Here is a 19,069-nt window from a genome sequence, read left to right as displayed (position 1 = left end):
GTTTACTTGCCCCAAAGAAGGTTTTGGGGAAAGACAGTTTCTTTCTTTCTTAAGATTTATTTATTTATTTGAGAGAGAGGGGGGAGAGAGAGTGAGTGTGTGTGGGGTGAGGGGCAAAGCGAGAGGGAGAGAGAGAATCTCAAGTGGACTCCCTGCAGAGCATGGAGCCCAACCTCACGACCCTGAGATTATGACCTGAGCCTAAATCAAGCACTGGACACTTGACTGAGCACCCAAGGTCCCCAAGATAGTTTCTTTTGATCTACTAATCTGTGACACAGATGAAAATAACTGATTTATATATATATATATATTATCAAATGCCTTCATCATAGATTACCCGGTTGAGATTATGGAATATAAGAAGTATAATTAAGTATCACTTAGCTCATTATAACATGTCAATTATCCTATAAAAAACATAAAATTAAACACACACAATTAAATGATCAAACATCTCTAGTCTGTAATATATTACAAATTATATTGTATTTGAAACGCAGACATAGGGCATGTTTCTGCAAACGTACAGCAAAGGACAAATTCGTAGGTTTATGTAACAATTCTTCCCCGGAATGTCAGCTTAACTAAAATTTCCTGACAATGAAACTAATTTTCTAAGATGCTAATACCATCAGAAAATATTTCCAAGAAAATCTTTCTACAGTGTATGTCACACGTTTCTGGTTTCATAAATAAGGCACATAGAACATGTACCTGAAGGCAAATTCCACTTAAAATGAACCACTGTATGTGCTCACTAGTGTTCCTGTGAGCCGTGTTTGTGCAATTACACATTTTTGTTTTAAAAGTGACTCCATCAGAGCTTAGTGTGTATATATGGCTGCTTGCCCCTTTACTCATATCTCTGGAAATTTTGTCTTTCCTTTTTCTTTAACTTTTTGAGATTTTTGGGAATCCGTCTCTTATTCCTAAGGTGTTAGTTTTCTCTTCTTTATCTTCTCTTATCTCCCCTCATCCTGGTCTAACTTGCTTTAAAGTGGGAAGAGAGGACTAACCACATGGTAGCTGGGAGCCGTTCCTATGAATGAAGTATATACCTCAGTGCACGGACACTGTGATATCAATTCTAGTGGTTCAGAGGATATTTTTATTCCTTTCTTGGTTCTTATTTATATTTCAGACTGTTGAATTTGTCCAATATTTGACCACTTGATTAAAAAAAAAAAGGAAGTGTTACTACATATATATTTATCTAAAAGTAAGGACAGGTACATTTAATCACAGAACAGATTCAACAGTAATGCTATGTTTTGACATCAGATTAAGCCTTCGCACAAATCTGTTATCAAAGAGGTGACAGCTGGAAATGGGTTGCCTTTTAGACAGTTAACATACAACCAAAAAGGTGGAAATAAGATCCAACCTTGGGGCGCCTGGGTGGCTCAGTCATTAAGCGTCTGCCTTCGGCTCAGGGCGCGATCCTGGCATTCTGGGATAGAGCCCCACATCAGGCTCCTCTGCTAAGAGCCTGCTTATTCCTCTCCCATTCCCCCTGCTTGTGTTCCCTATCTCGCTGGCTGTCTCTCTCTGTCGAATGAATAAAATCTTTAAAAAAAAAAAAAAAAGATCCAATCTTGTTTATATGCACATTGGAATGACACGTAGCTTTGTAATTCAAAACTGTATTGCTCATACACCCTGTATTCTTGTTACAAAGCCATTTTATCAACCTACTTTTCTCTTTAACCTCCTCTAGATCTTCCACACTCCTGTTCTTTAGGTCAAAATGTCCACCTGGCACATGGGATTTGATAACCACAGAGGGTGGGAAAGGCAAACACAATTTGCTCAGAATGGATCATTTAGAGCTCTTACTTTACTTCTCTTCAAAGGACCTTATGCTTTTGAACAACAGATGGAATTTCCACCTACCCACAACGAATGACTGGCTCGTAAACACTGGCCTTGTTAATTAAATTTAGTCACAAGTCTGCATATTTTTAATTCCTTGAAGAAGAGAGAACTGTTCTCTGTCAGGTATACTGAGCTCTTCCCATTTTCCAATAATGAATACTATGATTAATTCATTAATCAACAGAAAAGCTCTTTACATGTACATGAAGTATACAGGAGGCCTCTTTTATTTAGGATACTTTGGGTTTAGTACAGAGTGAATTTCAAACTATAGATTTTCCAAAAGAAATGAAAGTTTTTTTTATCCCCAGGGATATATAAAAACTAAAATCCCAGCATCCTACTATTAAGGCCTAAGTTAGCTAACAAAATTAAAAAAAAAAAATTTCCTGGCATCCTACTATTAAAAACTAAGTTAGCTAATAAAATTTTTTAAAAATGAGTTTATGTATTTGCAAATATAGACTAGTACTTTCAGTTTTTGAGAGATATAAGTTCTAATGTAATTAAGCCTACAATCTTGAATGCAGTATTAGTTTTTATAGCGAAGTTCTTTATATATAGTCAAAAGATAAATTTCAATTTAACTAAAGTCCTAATAACAAAAAAATTTTATATTATTGAACTCCAAAGTAATAAGCCTCTCTCTGAATATTAACTTTAATAGTAGTGTTTATAACGTTAAGCCAGAAAGAAAAAAAAAAGATTACCTGACTGAGAGCAATTATTACCTAAAAAACTAGAAATTTATTTTGCAAAATCTGGCTAAGTCATTCTAAGTTTGTGTCTACTTTAAATGACTACAATTGTCTGAGAAGGAGTCTTGAGGAGGTAATTCTAAAAACTATCATTCTACAGTGGCCTGATTAACCCCCTAACCCATGCAACTTCCCATTTTAATAGTGGATTTGTCAATTTCTGAAATTCTATCCATTCATTTTATTAGTCTGAGGCTTCGTTGTAAGGTGTATCATAATTCTTATACCTTTCTAGTAAATTATTTTTTCTCATTTTATGACACCCCCCAAATCCCTAATAACACTTTTTGCTTTAGAATCTATTTTATCTGATATTATTATAGCTCTTTTTTTTATCAGCTCTCATATACTTAGTATTTGCCTGAAATATTTACAATTTATTTACTCATTTATTTGTCAGAGAGAGAATATAAGCAGGGGCAGCAGCAGACACAGAGCAAGGCAGGCTCCCCTGACCAAGGAGAGCCCGATAGGGGACTTGATCCCAGGACCCTGGGATCATGACCTGAGCTGAAGGCAGATACTTATTAACCGACTGAGCCACCCAGGTGTCCCTGAAATATTTTTTCTCCATTCCTTTACTTTCATCCTTTATGTGTCCTCATTGATGAGGGACAGAAGCAAAAAAATGTTCACTTTTAGCCCAGAAGGCTGACCTATAGCCTGCATTGTTCCAATAAGGATCAAATACGTACTGGTTGCTACATTTTTTTTTTAAGATTTTATTTATTTATTAACAGAGAGAGAGAGACAGCCAGCGAGTGAGGGAACACAGGCAGGGGGAGTGGGAGAGGAAGAAGCAGGCTCCCAGCGGAGGAGCCTGATGTGGGGCTCGATCCCAGCACTCTGGGATCACGCCCTGAGCCGAAGGCAGACACTTAACGACTGAGCCACCCAGGCGCCCCTGGTTGCTACATTCTTAAAAGGTCTCATGACTGCCTGTACAGCTCACCAATAGTTAATACCAAGCTCAATGATAAGCACCAGAGAAATCTTGCTAAAGTAGTTTTACGAGTGGAAATCTGAAGAAGACATTTATGATCTAATACTCCTTGCTTGTCTCCTCCCCCTTGAGCACTAAGCATATAACCATCAGCTTCATAGAGCAAAAAGTGCAGCTTTTTATGCTCCGGGGTCCTATCCTCCGCACTATAAGAAAAGCACCTTTTTGCACCAAAAATGTCTCAAGAATTCTTTCTTGACCATTTGCTTGTGAACCCACATCACTTAGATTTTAGGTGTATCACACAAAGCTAAACTTACTGATTCTACCCAAATTGAGAAATGTCAGTGGTCACTTTACTCTATCTACATTTATTGTGATCAGTGATACATTTGAAATCCATTTTACTATGCAATTCTCATAGGATTTTCTTTGCTTCTTTTTATTCCGTTCACTTCTCAGCCTTTTATTGAACTGATACTTTTCTCTTTTACCCATTTTTCCATCAGTTCATTTAGAAGTTATACATTCTATTTCTACTCTTTCAGTGGTCATAATTAAATTGTTAAAAATTCATATTCAACTTAAGCCAAAATATCTATGGCTTTACAGTCCTCCTGAATACTATAAGCATTCTAGAATGCTTTGAAATTCATTACCTCTTCTTCTCATTTCAAACTTTAATGTGGAGAAGTATTTCAGTTCTACCTTGTTTATGTCCCAAATTAGTCACTATTATTTTTTATTTTATGCAATTAAGGCTTGGATTTACCTACATGCTTACCAATTGCTTACGCTTACTCTTACTTCTTGCATTTCGATCCTTCTTTTGAGTTAGATTTCCTCCTTTTCTGTTGAACCATTAAATGGTTCCCTTTCAGAGTACAGGCCAAGGCCAAACCCCCTACTATATTCTGCAAGAGCTGGCGTGATCTAGAGTTAAGGTTACAGAGTTTCAAGCGTATCAGATTGGGTCACAGGAATTCCAGGAAAGCATGAGCATTTAGCCAGTCTATAGTCTCTCAGTGTTCCAGAATACAGGCACTTAACAAGGCTGAAGAAGCAGGGTACTTAAAACCAGAGGCTCTGCGTTGAAGGTGCCACTTTATGTATAACAGAATCCAGAGCACAAACTGCTTTAACAACTACTAGACTTCTGTTGGCTTTTAAGTCACTTGTACGTCTCTCCTCAGCCCCACTCAGTGTGATCAGTCCCTCTGGGTGCAAATTCAATTATTTCTTCTGCAAGTTAAAAACGTGCATATGGTAAAAACTGAAACAGAACTAACTTAAAAGTATAAACTGCAAACCAAATGTTCTCTCTCCACATCTTTAGTCCCACTCTCCAAAGCTATATGCTAACAGTTTCCTGTTGTGACCTTCCAGAAAAAAAGAAAAAGAAAAAAGAAAAAGCGTAAAACAACATTTAGTTATATTATCTATTTTATTTACTGGTGGGACTACTGAATGTACTATTTTCACCTTCTTTTTCTAGCTTCATCATGTCTTAGAGAGTTTTCCACATTAGCACACAGAAGTCTTCACAAGACTACCAGGTATCTCCCTATTTCCCTCACCAGTTTGTAACCAAGCTCTCAAACTATAAATGAAGCATTTTCTATAGATTCTTGAGAGAAAAAGGAAGGAAATCTGAATTCCCAAGAGCTCAATATTCCTTCTCATTACTGTCAATCTTTGATGGCTATCAGAATGATTACAATTAGAAATTCAATTTCCCAACTAAATAGGGTTCTCAGCAAAGAGAGTGGCCACATGCATTTTACAAAAGTAAAAATAAATCTACACCCAAGAAAAGATGCCTTACATGCACACATGCACGCACTCGCATACACACACACTCACATCCCTTTATTTTCTCCAAACTTCCAAATGTACAGCATATTATATCTAGTTTTGGTTAGTTTATTTTAGGAAGTTCTTAGATGTTTAAACTGGGGAGAGGTGGGTGGTTGGTGAACTCAAGAAGAAAAACAGGCATTTCTACTTTTCCTGATCTTAGTCCTTTTTTACTTTTTTTCTAAGATTAGTTTATTCAATATCAGAGATTCACTAAACATCTTCCAAAACTTATAAAAGCCACCATATTCTTTCAAGTCCTAAAGACTAAATGGTTATCCTCCTATAAAGCTAGGATACACCCATGTGCCAACTCTACACATACCTTCACAGTTTTTTAAAAGTATTTTTAATTGAAATATGAACTCAAGATAGAAATGTATAAAAAAACATCAACATACAGATAAATGAGCTATCACAAATCAAAAACTCTTGTAACCACAGACAAAAAATTTAAATATTACTAGCACTCCAAAAACCCTTCCTGTAGTCCCAACTCAATCATCTCCTTCTTACTCCTATAAAGTGCCTTCTTTATACAAATGGAATCATTTGGGACATAATATTTCATTTATAATAACTATATACATGTTTGTATTTTGCTTGACATTATGTTTGTCAGATTCATCCATGTAGGAATGTATGTAAGCTGTAGTTTGTTCCTTTTTAGTACTGCACAGTATTCCACTGATGAGTATCTCAGCGTTTATGTATCCGTTCTAGTGTTGATGGGCATTTGGGCTGTTTCTAGTTTGAGGCTATCACAAATAATGCTATTATACATGTCTCATGGTATATATGTACAGGTATTTCTTTTTTTTTTTTTTTAATATTTTATTTATTTGGGAGGGAGGGAGCGAGCTCCTTGCTCAGTAGGGATCCCAATGTGGGGCTCAACCCCAGGACCCTGGGATCATGACCTAAGCCTAAAGCAGACGCTTAACCTCCTGAGCCACCCAGGCGCCCCCATGTATGGGTATTTCTATTAGGTTTCCCCTTTAGATCTACATTCTACCTAAAATTGATTTTTGCCTCTTGTGAGAGCTTTCATTTTTTCCCACAAGGCTATCAAACGAACCTATCATTACTTACTGAAAAGACCATCCTTTCCCCACTGCACTCCTCTGCCATCTTTGTCACACAGCAAGTGACTGTATATGTACAGGGCTGTTTCTCTTTCAATGTATTTCTCTATCCTTGTGCTAAAACTTCACCATCTTAATTAGTGTAGGTTTCTAATGGATCTTGATATTAGTAGAACAAATATTTCTGCACTGGTAAAAAGTATACTGTTACACTGAACCTAGAGACCAATTTTGGAAGAATGGATATGTTTATTACACTGAGCCATCCAATGTATGCAGGAAATGTGTGCCATCATTTATTTACTCCTTTAATTTCTCTCAACATGACTTAGAGTTTTCAGTGTAGTCTTGCCCATGTTTTCTCCAATTATTCATAGAAACACGTTATTTTCTGATGCCATTATAAATAATGTTTTTAAAAAATAAATTCTATTTTCTGTTTGTAGCTGGTATGCAGAAATAGTTGATTTCTATATAACTTGTGTATAAAGGAGTTCAGGACATGCCACTCCAAAATATGCTGCTCCGGTATATTATTTTGAGTTGAAGTCACTGAAAAACAGCAAATATGTCAGAATGGCTTTTTCAGAACCTGCCATATCTGCTTAAAGGCGGGTCCTCCAAAAGGAACTCAGTTGTCATAAATCTTCTCCCTAAAAGTTTCATCACCCAGGGAAGACTGACTCTTACCAAAGGACAGAAAACAGGAAGTAGCCATCACACCCACACAAATTTTGTCGCAAACTTTATCTCCCATCTATTCTTCCAAGGGCCTGATCAACTTTTCTAAAAATCATTCACTCTACCCAAGTAGCCCATATCCCCTCTTCTTTTTCCCCTATTAAGACATTATAGTTTACGAATAACACATATTGGGAGATTTTCTAGACACAGTTATTTCCGGAGGAAGGATTATAGATCTTTTCGAAATATGTCATGTTTTCCCAGAAAAAATTCACATGTCAAAACATTTGATAATTTCCTGGGGTTCACAGATACCCTGAAGCCCCTTCACCCACCTTCTAGATTAACAATTCCTACCCTAAGATGTTGAAAAATGATTTAAAAAAAAAGATTGTCCGAGGAGAAAAAAGATTTTCTTGATTCTTATCACAGAACACTTTCTATATACACCATTTTTTAAGTTATGTCTCAGAAAATATTCTAAATTGGTACAACTTCCTACTAGTGAGTTCAGTAAAAGTTGCCCAAAAGTGTGCTGCTTGATATAGTAAAGGATAATTTTAAAAAATCAGTCTTCTAAGATGTAAATGAGTTCTTTTATATTCAAATGCAGCAAACTTTAGCTTGCATCTTAATTTTTAAAGGAAGTGTTTATGCGTCTTTTCCTCTTCCTCTCTTTGATTATCCCAAGTGTTTGGGGGTTTTAGAGCAGACCTTTCAACCATGCCTCCCTCCCCACCACTACCACCAGCGTGCTCCAATTCACAACCATATCTAATGCTTATGGCTCAGAAGTCCCATCTCACTGTAACACTGCAGATCCAATTCCTGTGTTTTGGCCTGGTTCCATTTACCAGGCAATCTCACCTCATATCACACTAGCCTCGTACTTACAGCAGCTCTAAGGGGTAAATGTAGGTTTTCTTTCTATCTTATTTGTGAATATGGCAAGATCTTTACTGTTAGGTGTATCTGCATGTCTGAGTGTGCTAGGTAGAAGGGTGCTCAGAGTGAATCAAAAACCTAACCTTGACTGAATGCTGACAATGTTCTCTCTCAGAAACATACTCCCATAGGGTATAATTTTGAAGCATACAGTAGGGAATTAAATTATATTGCAATACCCTGGAACAGGAATGAGAATAAAAGCTCTTTTTGATCATTAATATGCTTGAAAAGAGGTAAAAGCTCTACAGTGTTGAGACTTTTAATTCCTGTAAAAATGGACAAGGTAATTCAGACTAGTCCTGTTAATGGGAATACCTTGAAAAAGTGAATAATATATTCAAAAAGTCTTCATGGTATCGAAATGCTAACATGACAGTAAAAAATTATGAGGCAAGATTCAATTGCCCAAATTTCCTTTCAAGTCTCTAACTACTACTTCTATTTCCTGGGTTAGTATCTATTCTATTATTCAGAGACTAAAGAAACTCCACATTCTGAAATTAAGTTAAAAATAAAGGCATATTTTGTAATGAAAGAAATAAAGAAAACATAGAAGAAAAATATTTATTTGAATATTATACGCTGTAGTAATGAAAACAGGTTTAGGGCAATAAAGATGTGATAAGGGGTCAAAATATATATCACCAAATGTGAAGTATACAGAAAAAGGCTCATGAGTTTTTTAAAGTAATATTAACATTAATTAAAATCATTAAGTGAATTATAATAGTAATAAATTTCTATCTTTTGGCTATGAAACTGATATTGAATGCCATAAAAAATACATACATACTTGGGAGAATATATTTGCCAATCATGTATCACAAGAGGTTAACATCTTATATATATTATGAATTCATATAACCCAACAGCCAAAAAAAAAAAAAATCCAATTAGAGATTAGATCTAAATAGACAACCGTAATGATATTATGACACCTCATACCTGTTGGAATGGCTAGTATCAAAAAAGAAAAAAAATATAACAAGCTTTGGTGAGGATATGAAGAAAAGGCAACCATTGGGCACTGCTGTTGGGAATATAAATTGGTGCAGCCACTATGGAAAACACCTGGAGCTTTCTCAAAAAATTAAAAATAGAACTATTATACGGATCTACTTCTACTTCTAATTCTACTTCTGGGTATTTACCCAAAGAAAATCAAATCACTATCTTGAAACGGTATCTGCACTCCTATGTTCACTGCAAAGTATTTACACTAGCCATACATTACATATACACATGTATACATACATATATGCAATGGGATATCATTCAGCCATTAAAAGAGGAAGGAAATCCTGCCATTTGTGACAGCATGGATGGACTTTAAGGGCATTATGCTAAGTAAAGTAAGCCAGACAGAGAGTCAATACTGCATGATATCACTTCTATGTAGAATATTTTAAAAAGAAGAACTCACGGATACAAAGAACAGATTGGCGACTGCTAGAGGCAGGGGGTGGGGGTGATGTGGGTGGTCAAAAAATACAAAACTCTACTATAAGATAAGTCCTGGGAATATAACGTATAGCAGGGGACTATAGTTAACAATACTCTATTGTATACCGAAAATTGCTAAAAGAGTAAATCTTAAGAGTTCTCAAAACAAAAGGGGCGCCTGGCTGGCTCAGCTGGAAAAGCATGTGACTCTTGATCTTGGGTCATGACCTCAAGACCCACATTGGGTATAGAGATGACTTTAAATAAACAAACAAACTAACTTTAAAAAAAAGTTCTCACCACAAGAAAAAAAAATTAGGGGCATCTTGGTGATGCAGTTGGCTAAGCATCCGACTCTTGGTTTCAGTTCAGGTAGTGATCTCAGGGTCACTGAGATCAAGCCCCATATTAGGCGGGGAGTCTGCTTAAGTTTTTCTCTCTCTGCCCACCCCCCGGCTCTCTCCTGCTCTTTAAAAAAAAAAAAAAACTTAAAAAAAAATTATGTTGTACTATTTGTGCACCTAAAAATAATACAGCTGACTCTTGAACAACATGGGTTTGAACTGTGCAGGTCCACTTACACATGTATTTTTTCCAATAAATACAATACAGTATTATAAATGTATCTTCTCTTCCCTATGGTTTTCTTAATAACACTTTCTTTTCTCTAATTTAAGAATATAGTATATGATAGATATAACATACAAAATATGTGTTAATTGACTGTTTAATGTTATTTGTAAAGATTCCGGTCAACAGCAGGCTATTAGTAGTTAAGTTTTTAGGGAGTTATATGCAGATTTTCAACTCCATTTTTTTATAGCTCAAAAAAAATACATACATATGTAAATAGATATTTTTAAAAATTTAATACATACTGACAGGATTCAAGTAAGGAGATTAAGGAATGAAAAAAAAAGTTCATGAACTCTCTTTTCTTGTTATTGCCATATTGGGCTTTGTGACAGATGGCACGATTGGTCCCAATCTTTCATCCCTGCCTGCATCCACATCCTTTGCAATTTAATACTGCACTATGGTTGGGTTATTTTGGTGAGCCAGACTTTTGGGAATATTTTCTCTCATGTGCTTCTGCCTTCATCATGGGATTAAACCCAAGAGAGCCTGCTGCAGGAGGAGAGACATGCAGAACGGAGTATTTAACTATGGTTGAAGCCAGCCTCCATCAGCAGCCAGCTTGCTGTGAGCAAATTAAACCAAGATAAGCAAAGTCTCCTAGCTGCCCTCCATCTGCCTGGAGAAGTATGAGCATTAAGTGTGTATTATATGCCATTCAGGTGTTGCAGTTGTCTGTCAGGCAATGGTCTCATGGCAACAAATAATACAGACTTTGCAGGCTTTAGCCAACAACTTAGCATTTTTTACTTTCTTTTGAAAATACCGCCTAATGACACTAACCATTTTTTTTTATTATGTTCAGTTAGCCAGCTGACAATAACCATTATTTGACATTTCTCTCTGTCTTCACTCTGGTCTACTGAATTTTGACTAACATGACCATTTACTACTGACCTGGCACAGCCCACAGAAAATCAAGCTCTCATAAGTCTGGGAAGCAAGTCAGAAAATGATCTCAAGGGAAAGAAGGAGTGATCCTAAAATAGTTCACTGCAAGAACGGAGGTAAGGGGCGCCTGGCTGACTCAGTCATTAAGCGTCTTCTGCCTTTGGCTCAGGGCGTGATCCCAGAGTCCTGGGATCGAGCCCCACATCAGGTTCCTCCACTGGGAGTCTGCTTCTTCCTCTCCCACTCCCCCTGCCTGTGTTCCCTCTCTCGCTGGCTCTCTCTCTGTCAAATGAATAAATAAAATCTAAAAAAAAAAAAAAAAAAGAACGGAGGTAAGAAAGAGTAGAAGGCTGTCTAAGAATCAAGAGAGTAGGTAACCCAAAGGGCTCAGTGTATTTGTATTATAGCTAAAGTGCATTTGGGCCAAAGAATCCACAGATATGTTTTGTATATTTGCACTTAATATAAAAATTCTTTCAAGTGATTTCATATTTTTAAAAACCTTTTACTATTTTAATGTTAATAATATAGATTATTACCATATGATATTATATGGAGCAGTATCCAGGTAGATGACATTTAAATCTGCATTAAATAATCTGCTTAAAACTAAAAAAGTTGAACCCACGTGTCTATCATCATTTAAATATCACACATGTAGGTTTTCTTCCACTATAGGAATGTCAAGTCTCCAAATTGCTTAAGAAATCACACAAAGAATAAAGGGTATATTTACAAAGCTTAAAAAAAAAAGCAAAAAAACCCTACTGCCATCTAGTACTATTGACCTCATACACAGCTACTGACCTGCATTAAAGTTGAAACCTCCCCTTAAATGTCATTCCTATTATTGTTTCCATTTAAATGGTCTGCAACCTAATTAAATGCCAATCTACTTTCTCACAGTTTATAACATTTGACATTTACACCAAGATTCTAGATATCATCTCCTGAAACCATCAGATAATAGTTATTGTGGGTAAATGTCCTCACAGGTCACCTTTTAAAAGGACTACTTATTAGTATATTTGCCTGTAATTCTGACATCACAAATTCACAACCCTATAAAGGTTTATAAAGGTACCACAATAACTCTTATAGGCTAATATTTTAATTTCATTTTAATATACAGAGGACAAGGAAAACACTGATTCAAACTTACAATAGCAAGGTCTAGTGACATTTTCTTCTAAAGGTTACATCTCAGAACTATACAAACAAATTACCAATACATAACTATTAAATAATTGGTTTGTTCAGTTCAATCATAAAATATAATATATATATCTACAGGTATGTATTTTGAACATAAAATTCTATTTATTTAGCAAATTAATTATAACTTCACAACTGCTATCAAAACAAGTGAATAAAAACTTTTAAATAAAGATGGTCTAAAAAACACTGATCTCCTTTTCACAAAAGGGCACCTAAGGAAGCTGATACTCACATTACGCACTAAATTAAATACATAGTAGAGGCGATAAACCCTTACTGGTTATAACTCACATACGAGAATTCAAGGTTGAATCCCTGTTTTTTAACTAAACTACTAAACCATCTAAATATTTGCTATGCTCTGAATGTTTGTATCCTTTCCACTCACCCCACCTCAGATTTATACCTTAAAACCTAATGCCCAAGGAGGGGCCTTTGGGAGGTGATTAGGTCATCAGAGTGGAGTACTCATGAATGGGATTTATACCCTTATAAAAGAGGCTTGAAAAAGCCCCTTTGCGCCTCCGCCTTGTGAGGTTACAGGGAGAAGACAGCCATCAGTGAACTAGTAAACGGGCTCTCACCAGACACCAAATCTGCTGGTGCTCTGATCTTGGACTTTGCAGGCTCCAGAACAGTGCAAGACACATCAATATTGTTTGTAAGTCACCCAGTTTGTATCATTTTGTTGTGGACCAAGACACTAACCACTATGACCACGGAAGTTAAATAAACTATGATACATACATAAAATATATCATGCATGTATTAAAGTAGATTTAGTTCTCTATCTCATATTGTAAAGTAAATGAGGGAACAAGTAAATCACAAAAAACAATCCCACTTTTCTCAAATAAAAAACAATGTATTTGTGTTGAAGTACGATACAGTTTAAAGCTTGATTTAGAGTCAAATCTGAGTTTAAATGCTAGTTTCAACACCTGCTAGCTAGCTTTCTACTTGTAGCAGTCTGTTTTGGGCATGCTATTAACTCTTCTTGGCCTCAATTTCTACCTTTTGTAGTGGTAGATATTGATACTTCCATTTCATAGGGTTGTTGTGAAGTAAATGAGATAAGACACATAAATGGCTTGGCATAATCCAAGCCACTATAAATGCTTAGTAACTGTAGTTATTTTTATGGCCCTCCCCCAACCTCAAGAAATGAATTCTCTGGTACCATTTAAGAGTCAGAAAAAAATAACTTAAGAATTTGCCCCTACAGAGTTTTAGGTTTGTATGACCTATAACTTTGGTGATTAATAACAGAAAAGCCTTAGAAAAACTAACACATGTGTAATGATAAAATTATTTCAGATTATTATAAGCATATACATGTACTATATACATATAAATTATGTTATACTCTACTATATCCTAGAATATTAAAATAATGAGGTTGAAAAGAAAAAACATTGCTTTTCTAAGCACGTGGGAGAATTTATCTAAATACACATAGTGATTGAGATGACCACAAAAATGGTTCATAAAAGGGATCAACTTGAAAAATCCTTTTATGAGCTTTTCTTCTGATAGGAATTAAAGCTATAGTTAAGTATACTAAGATGTTCTGATAGCCAACAAACTTGCACAACTGACCTTTAGGGAAATAAATTTAGGATTCTGGAAAGCTGTACATTCTACATTTCAGGTTCTATATTTTCAAGTCCCCCTTTTTGAAAATATGTTTATCTTGAAAATTCTAGCTTTCCTTCAGCTCACTCACTGCGTGAACATTCCATTAAGGATCTGATTTCTGTCACTTTCCAACCTTGTGGACCTAAATTTTTCATCTATAAAAAGAATCCTCCATTTATAGAAATATGTCATATCATATTTCAAGCAACATTTCCATTTACAGATAAAGTAGTTATTCTACTTCAAATTCTGTTTCAAGTCTTTCTCCCACCAAAGCCTTAATACTGGCTATTTTCTTCTAAATGTTTTCAGTGAAATAATTCTGAAAGAACAGGAACACAGCAAGATCAAAGAATAAAACACGTCAAATATAAAAACATAAAGGAGTAACAGAAACAGTACTATTAGCCCAAAATAAGAGATATATACTAAAATGTTACTTAAGTCCTTAATCAATAATATATTTTAAAAATAAAGCGTTAGATGGTTTTTCTACTCTTAATGTTTAGGCTCTCTTTAGGCACTAAAATCAAAGTTGAAAACGACTTTCTGGTTCGCCTTCAGCATTGTTAAGTTTTGTAAGCCTAAGTAATTTAGGGTCACAGACTATCTGACCACCAGTATCAAATCAATCAAATGTTTGTTGATATATTTTAATTTTGTCAAAGCCTTTTACCATTAGTGGGTTTTTTTTCTTTTAAGATTTTTATTTATTTGACAGAGAACAATAGCAAGCACAAGCAGGGGGAATGGCAGACAGAGGGAGAGAGAGAAGCAGGTTCCCTGCTGAGCAGGAAGCCAGATGCAGGGCTTGATCCCAGGACCCTGGGATCATGACCTGGGCTGAAGGCAGACAGTTAACAGACTGAGCTATCCAGGTACCCCTACCATTACTGTCTTAACTGAAGTCACACGTTACTGTTACCGCTGCTACCTCCTACAGCAGAAAAGCAAGATATTTTCTATACATATGCTGGCTCTTCCTTATAATGCTGTTCTCAGGTGGGGCCATCTAATGATTTTTTCCCTGACATTTTCAATAATTACACTAGATTCTATTGGATATAATACTGAATTTCATTTATAGCAACAAACCATGTTTTTAAAAGCAATGAACATCATAAAAAAGCTTCTATTAAAAAAGTTTGAGAGAAAAATTAGTCATCTATTAACCTACAAAGAGCTGCCATGGTCTCTGCAGGGCTGGTTTTCAATAAATAAAGTTTTGAAAAGTTGCTTTTAAATTGTTTGTCAAGGCTACAAGAACAACTGAATGGAAAACAGCACATTAACAGGCAAACAGAACGTGGCCACCCACTGGAACTGCAAATTCCTTCAGTGCAATTTGTTACCAACCTACCCTAAAAATTATTCCAGAACCAACTAGAACTAGTAGGATATAAGTAAAACCACAGTACTTCGTTTTATGATGTTCCATCTGGGAGCAGTCAGAGAGGCTAAAGTGAAAACATGGTTGGTCACTCCTGTAAAGACAGCAGAGATTTTGGCACATTCCTCAAAATTCATCTATCAGCACAGGTGAAAGTACACTAAAGCCTTGGTCTTTGGATTCAGTTAGCATATGTATATACTAGTTAAACATGTGTGCTTAACTTTAAAACATTAATGCACAGAATTAGGATTATGATTCAGCTAATTACCCGTTATTTTAAATACAAATAAAATAATCTTTCAAATAAAATTATTTTAGGGTTAAACTTCCACATTCTAGGGTTAAAACCTTTCAAAAGTAAATCAACATTTTTTTATCATGATTTTAAGCACTTCACTTCCTCTAGCCATTTTTTAATAGTTCAAGTCAATTTCACAACAGGTAAACTGCATGAATGATATCTGGGGTGAGTGGTCACAAAACGGGAATTTTGATTAATCTGAGATAATTATATTAATATATATGTACATGTACATAGGTATATGTACACATACACACATATACATACATATATACACAAATATATACATACACACACATATATATGTTATATATATATGTAAAATTAGGCCTTAAGGTGGTACAGCATTTTTTTTTTTTAAAGATTTTATTTATTTATTCGACAGAGATAGAGACAGCCAGCTAGAGAGGGAACACAAGCAGGAGGAGTGGGAGAGGAAGAAGCAGGCTCATAGCGGAGGAGCCTGATGTGGGGCTCGATCCCATAACGCTGGGATCACGCCCTGAGCCGAAGGCAGACGCTGGTACAGCATTTTTTTTTTAAAAAGCTTATAAAACCTTCCTGCATTCTGAAAGTATAACAATGGTAGGAGGGCCATTTTTTAAATAGATCATGACTTTTTTGGGGGTTCAAACTCATCAGAAAGTTTCAAAATTTCAATAAAGTAAAACCACCAGTAAATTAATATTCAGTCAGTTCAATATTGATACTTAGAGTCTAGTAAAATTGGCAATTTTAAACAAAATCATGAACGCTGACAGGAGGGTATAACTTACAAGCTGCTCCGATTTTACACCATATAACTGGACGGTCTTTGCCACGTTTTTTGACACAGCCAACGTAAGGTCTGCATCTACAGCAGCTACGTTTAGTTCACTGCAGAAAACAAAAACAGACTCTAATTATTAGCAACAGAGTTCATCAACAAAGTAAAGAACAACATATAAACTTAAACCCAGTAAGCAATGTAGTGATTCTTTTTATAGATTTCACTGATTGCTTCCAAGAATTGGTTGCATTGTTTCATTTTTCCTCCTAAATTCAGCATTAGGAAAAAGAGCTTTGAGATAGCTCGGTTAATGACCAGTTTCTCATTAATAAAAGCACGTCATGTGTGGGTTCAGGCTGTGATTAAGAGAGTAAATTGTGTACAGATTTTTAAAGTAGCACTCTTGTTAATACTGATAAGTGCAATTAGAGACACTGCATATCACAGACATCTGCAAGGAAATGACAGCTTTTGAATGGAAATGATGACCTTGGAAGGACACAGGCTAAAAATATAAATTACACATGATACATAAAGATGCTTAGTTTCTGTAGAAATTATGTCAATCCATGCTATTTTGTAAAGTAGTTTTTTAAATATATCAAAAGCATAACAAAACCTTAGTTTGAAATTTTAAAATGTGGAGTCATGAAGTATTTCTTTGCCATACTTATTTTCAACTTTTAAGAATGGATTAGTTGGGACTGACAAAAAGAAAAAAAAAAGGTGTTTACAAAGACCATGGAAAAAATACTAGGAGTTAAAAACTGCAGGAAAACCCATACATAGGTAGAAAGCAGGAAAAGTAATTATTGTCTGTGAAGTAGCAAAATAAATCTTGACACTTAACAGATTCTCTTTATGAAGAAAGTGAAGGAGTCTGAAACAACACTAGTGCATATTATGTGCAATAAAAATGCCCTTTCATAGTGACACAAAACTTTATTAATGGTCACTTTTAAATTCTACTGAATACTGGCAATAACTATGCTTCTTCAAGCTTCATGTTATATTTGATTACAGCATTGCCAAGCTTCCCAGAGGAATGGGAGAGATGCCTCTTCAACATTTCCGTAAATAGGTCAAAAGATCAAATTGCCAAAAAAAAAAAAAAAAAAAAAAGAGATCAAGCTGAATCCAAGACTGTTCTTGTCACTACCACATCAAAGATATGATAACAGAACCATATCAAACAGATAACAGAGACATCACAGTAAAAAAAAAAAATCTAGAGTCAGGACTTTGGAAAGTCATGATAATCATGGAAAGATTCAAGATCAAGGTGCACAGCAATTTTGACACCATATTGGTATGTCTGCAGCTGGATATACGCTCACAGACATCATACCTGTGGCTTCTTAGTCCTACTCCACATGCCTGCAAGTCACCAGCTTCAAATCTGTAGTCTAAAACGATCTAGACAGTTCTATACTTTGGTCCTCTATTGCCTAACTACTATTTTTATTTCTCAAAATGTTCATCTACAAATGTACAGACCTACTGTTATGACAACTTGTTAGCTGTGACAGGAACTGAGATAGTCTTAACTGCAAATTCATCTGGGTAAGTGTAAATGTCTAAGGCAACAGTATAATTACATTGTCTGCAAGCATTCAGGTGGCACCTCTACGAGGATACCTTGCCTTTTGAGAGTTTTAAAAGCTGTCACATTCACTTAGTAAGCTCAAAATAGCAAACACAAGTAGGCTAATCAAGATTATAATCCTGGGTATGCCATGAAGTACTTTACAGATTTAAGATAAAAAACACTTAAGCTCTATGCTTTAACTTCTCAGTTTGTAAAATTATTTTTGTGCTTATTTTACTATATAATATTATTTACTATGGCATAAAAATTAGGTTCACTTTGCATCCTTGACAAGATACAGAATGATTATAATAAGCTATTTTTAGAATGTATTTAAATGGTTTTATTAATCGGAATCTTAAGTACTTACTCTATGTGCACTGATTCACTGCAAAACTCTTCATTTAATTGCAGGACTAATTACTTGAATAATTTGAAGTAAATTAAAACATCACTAACAAATGTGGCAGGCATTTTACGGCATGTCGTTATATAAAAATACGTACCTTGCTATAGTTTTAATGATACCTTCAAGTTCATCCGCCGAAGGAGGATTGCGACCACCAGGGGGAAAAACCAAGTTGATAGGATCAAAGAGTCGAGATAAAGATTTCGATAAATAGGCAGCTTCATAGGGTTGCAGTGAGTCTTTTAAAGCCTTTTCTGGGCTGTGGGGACAAAATTTATTAAAACCGAATTCAGATTATACAAATCTAATTGCTATTGTATTGGGTTGTGAACACCTTTCTTAAAAACCTACCTTCTATATAAAACGTTAACTCTTTATAAACAAAAAGAAAGAAAAAATTCTGTTTAAAAATGTATATACATTTACAAATACACTGCATAACTAGACATTTATTGAGAACTAAACATTTTAATTTAGACAAACTCCTATGTATAAATGTGATCTAATATATGCCAGTATCTACTATAGTAAGTCTGTCATTTGAAACTAAAAGAATAACAATGTAAAATCTGACTAATTCTAATGAGGCTATGCCTTTGCTTAGGAAATAGTTTTTAGAGAGTATCAAAG

The 19,069-nt window shown here is 35.2% G+C and overlaps 1 protein-coding gene across 1 annotated transcript in view; it reads right to left on the bottom strand.

Annotated features, from left to right (window-relative positions):
• The window catches only part of COG5 (component of oligomeric golgi complex 5), a 276,905-nt gene that overhangs the window by 41,296 nt on the left and 216,540 nt on the right, over positions 1-19,069 (bottom strand). Inside the window, exons 13-14 of the mRNA XM_026513363.4 lie at positions 18,537-18,698; positions 16,450-16,549 (exon numbers count right to left, since the gene is read on the bottom strand). Of these exons, the coding sequence (XP_026369148.3) occupies positions 16,450-16,549; positions 18,537-18,698 (262 nt within the window). The remainder of the gene's footprint in view (positions 1-16,449; positions 16,550-18,536; positions 18,699-19,069) is intronic.

The sequence above is a fragment of the Ursus arctos genome, unplaced genomic scaffold (genome assembly GCF_023065955.2).
Source record: "Ursus arctos isolate Adak ecotype North America unplaced genomic scaffold, UrsArc2.0 scaffold_3, whole genome shotgun sequence".
Taxonomy (NCBI): domain Eukaryota; kingdom Metazoa; phylum Chordata; class Mammalia; order Carnivora; family Ursidae; genus Ursus; species Ursus arctos.
Note: the sequence above shows the minus strand (reverse complement) of the source record. Positions and strands in the feature narration are given on the sequence as shown.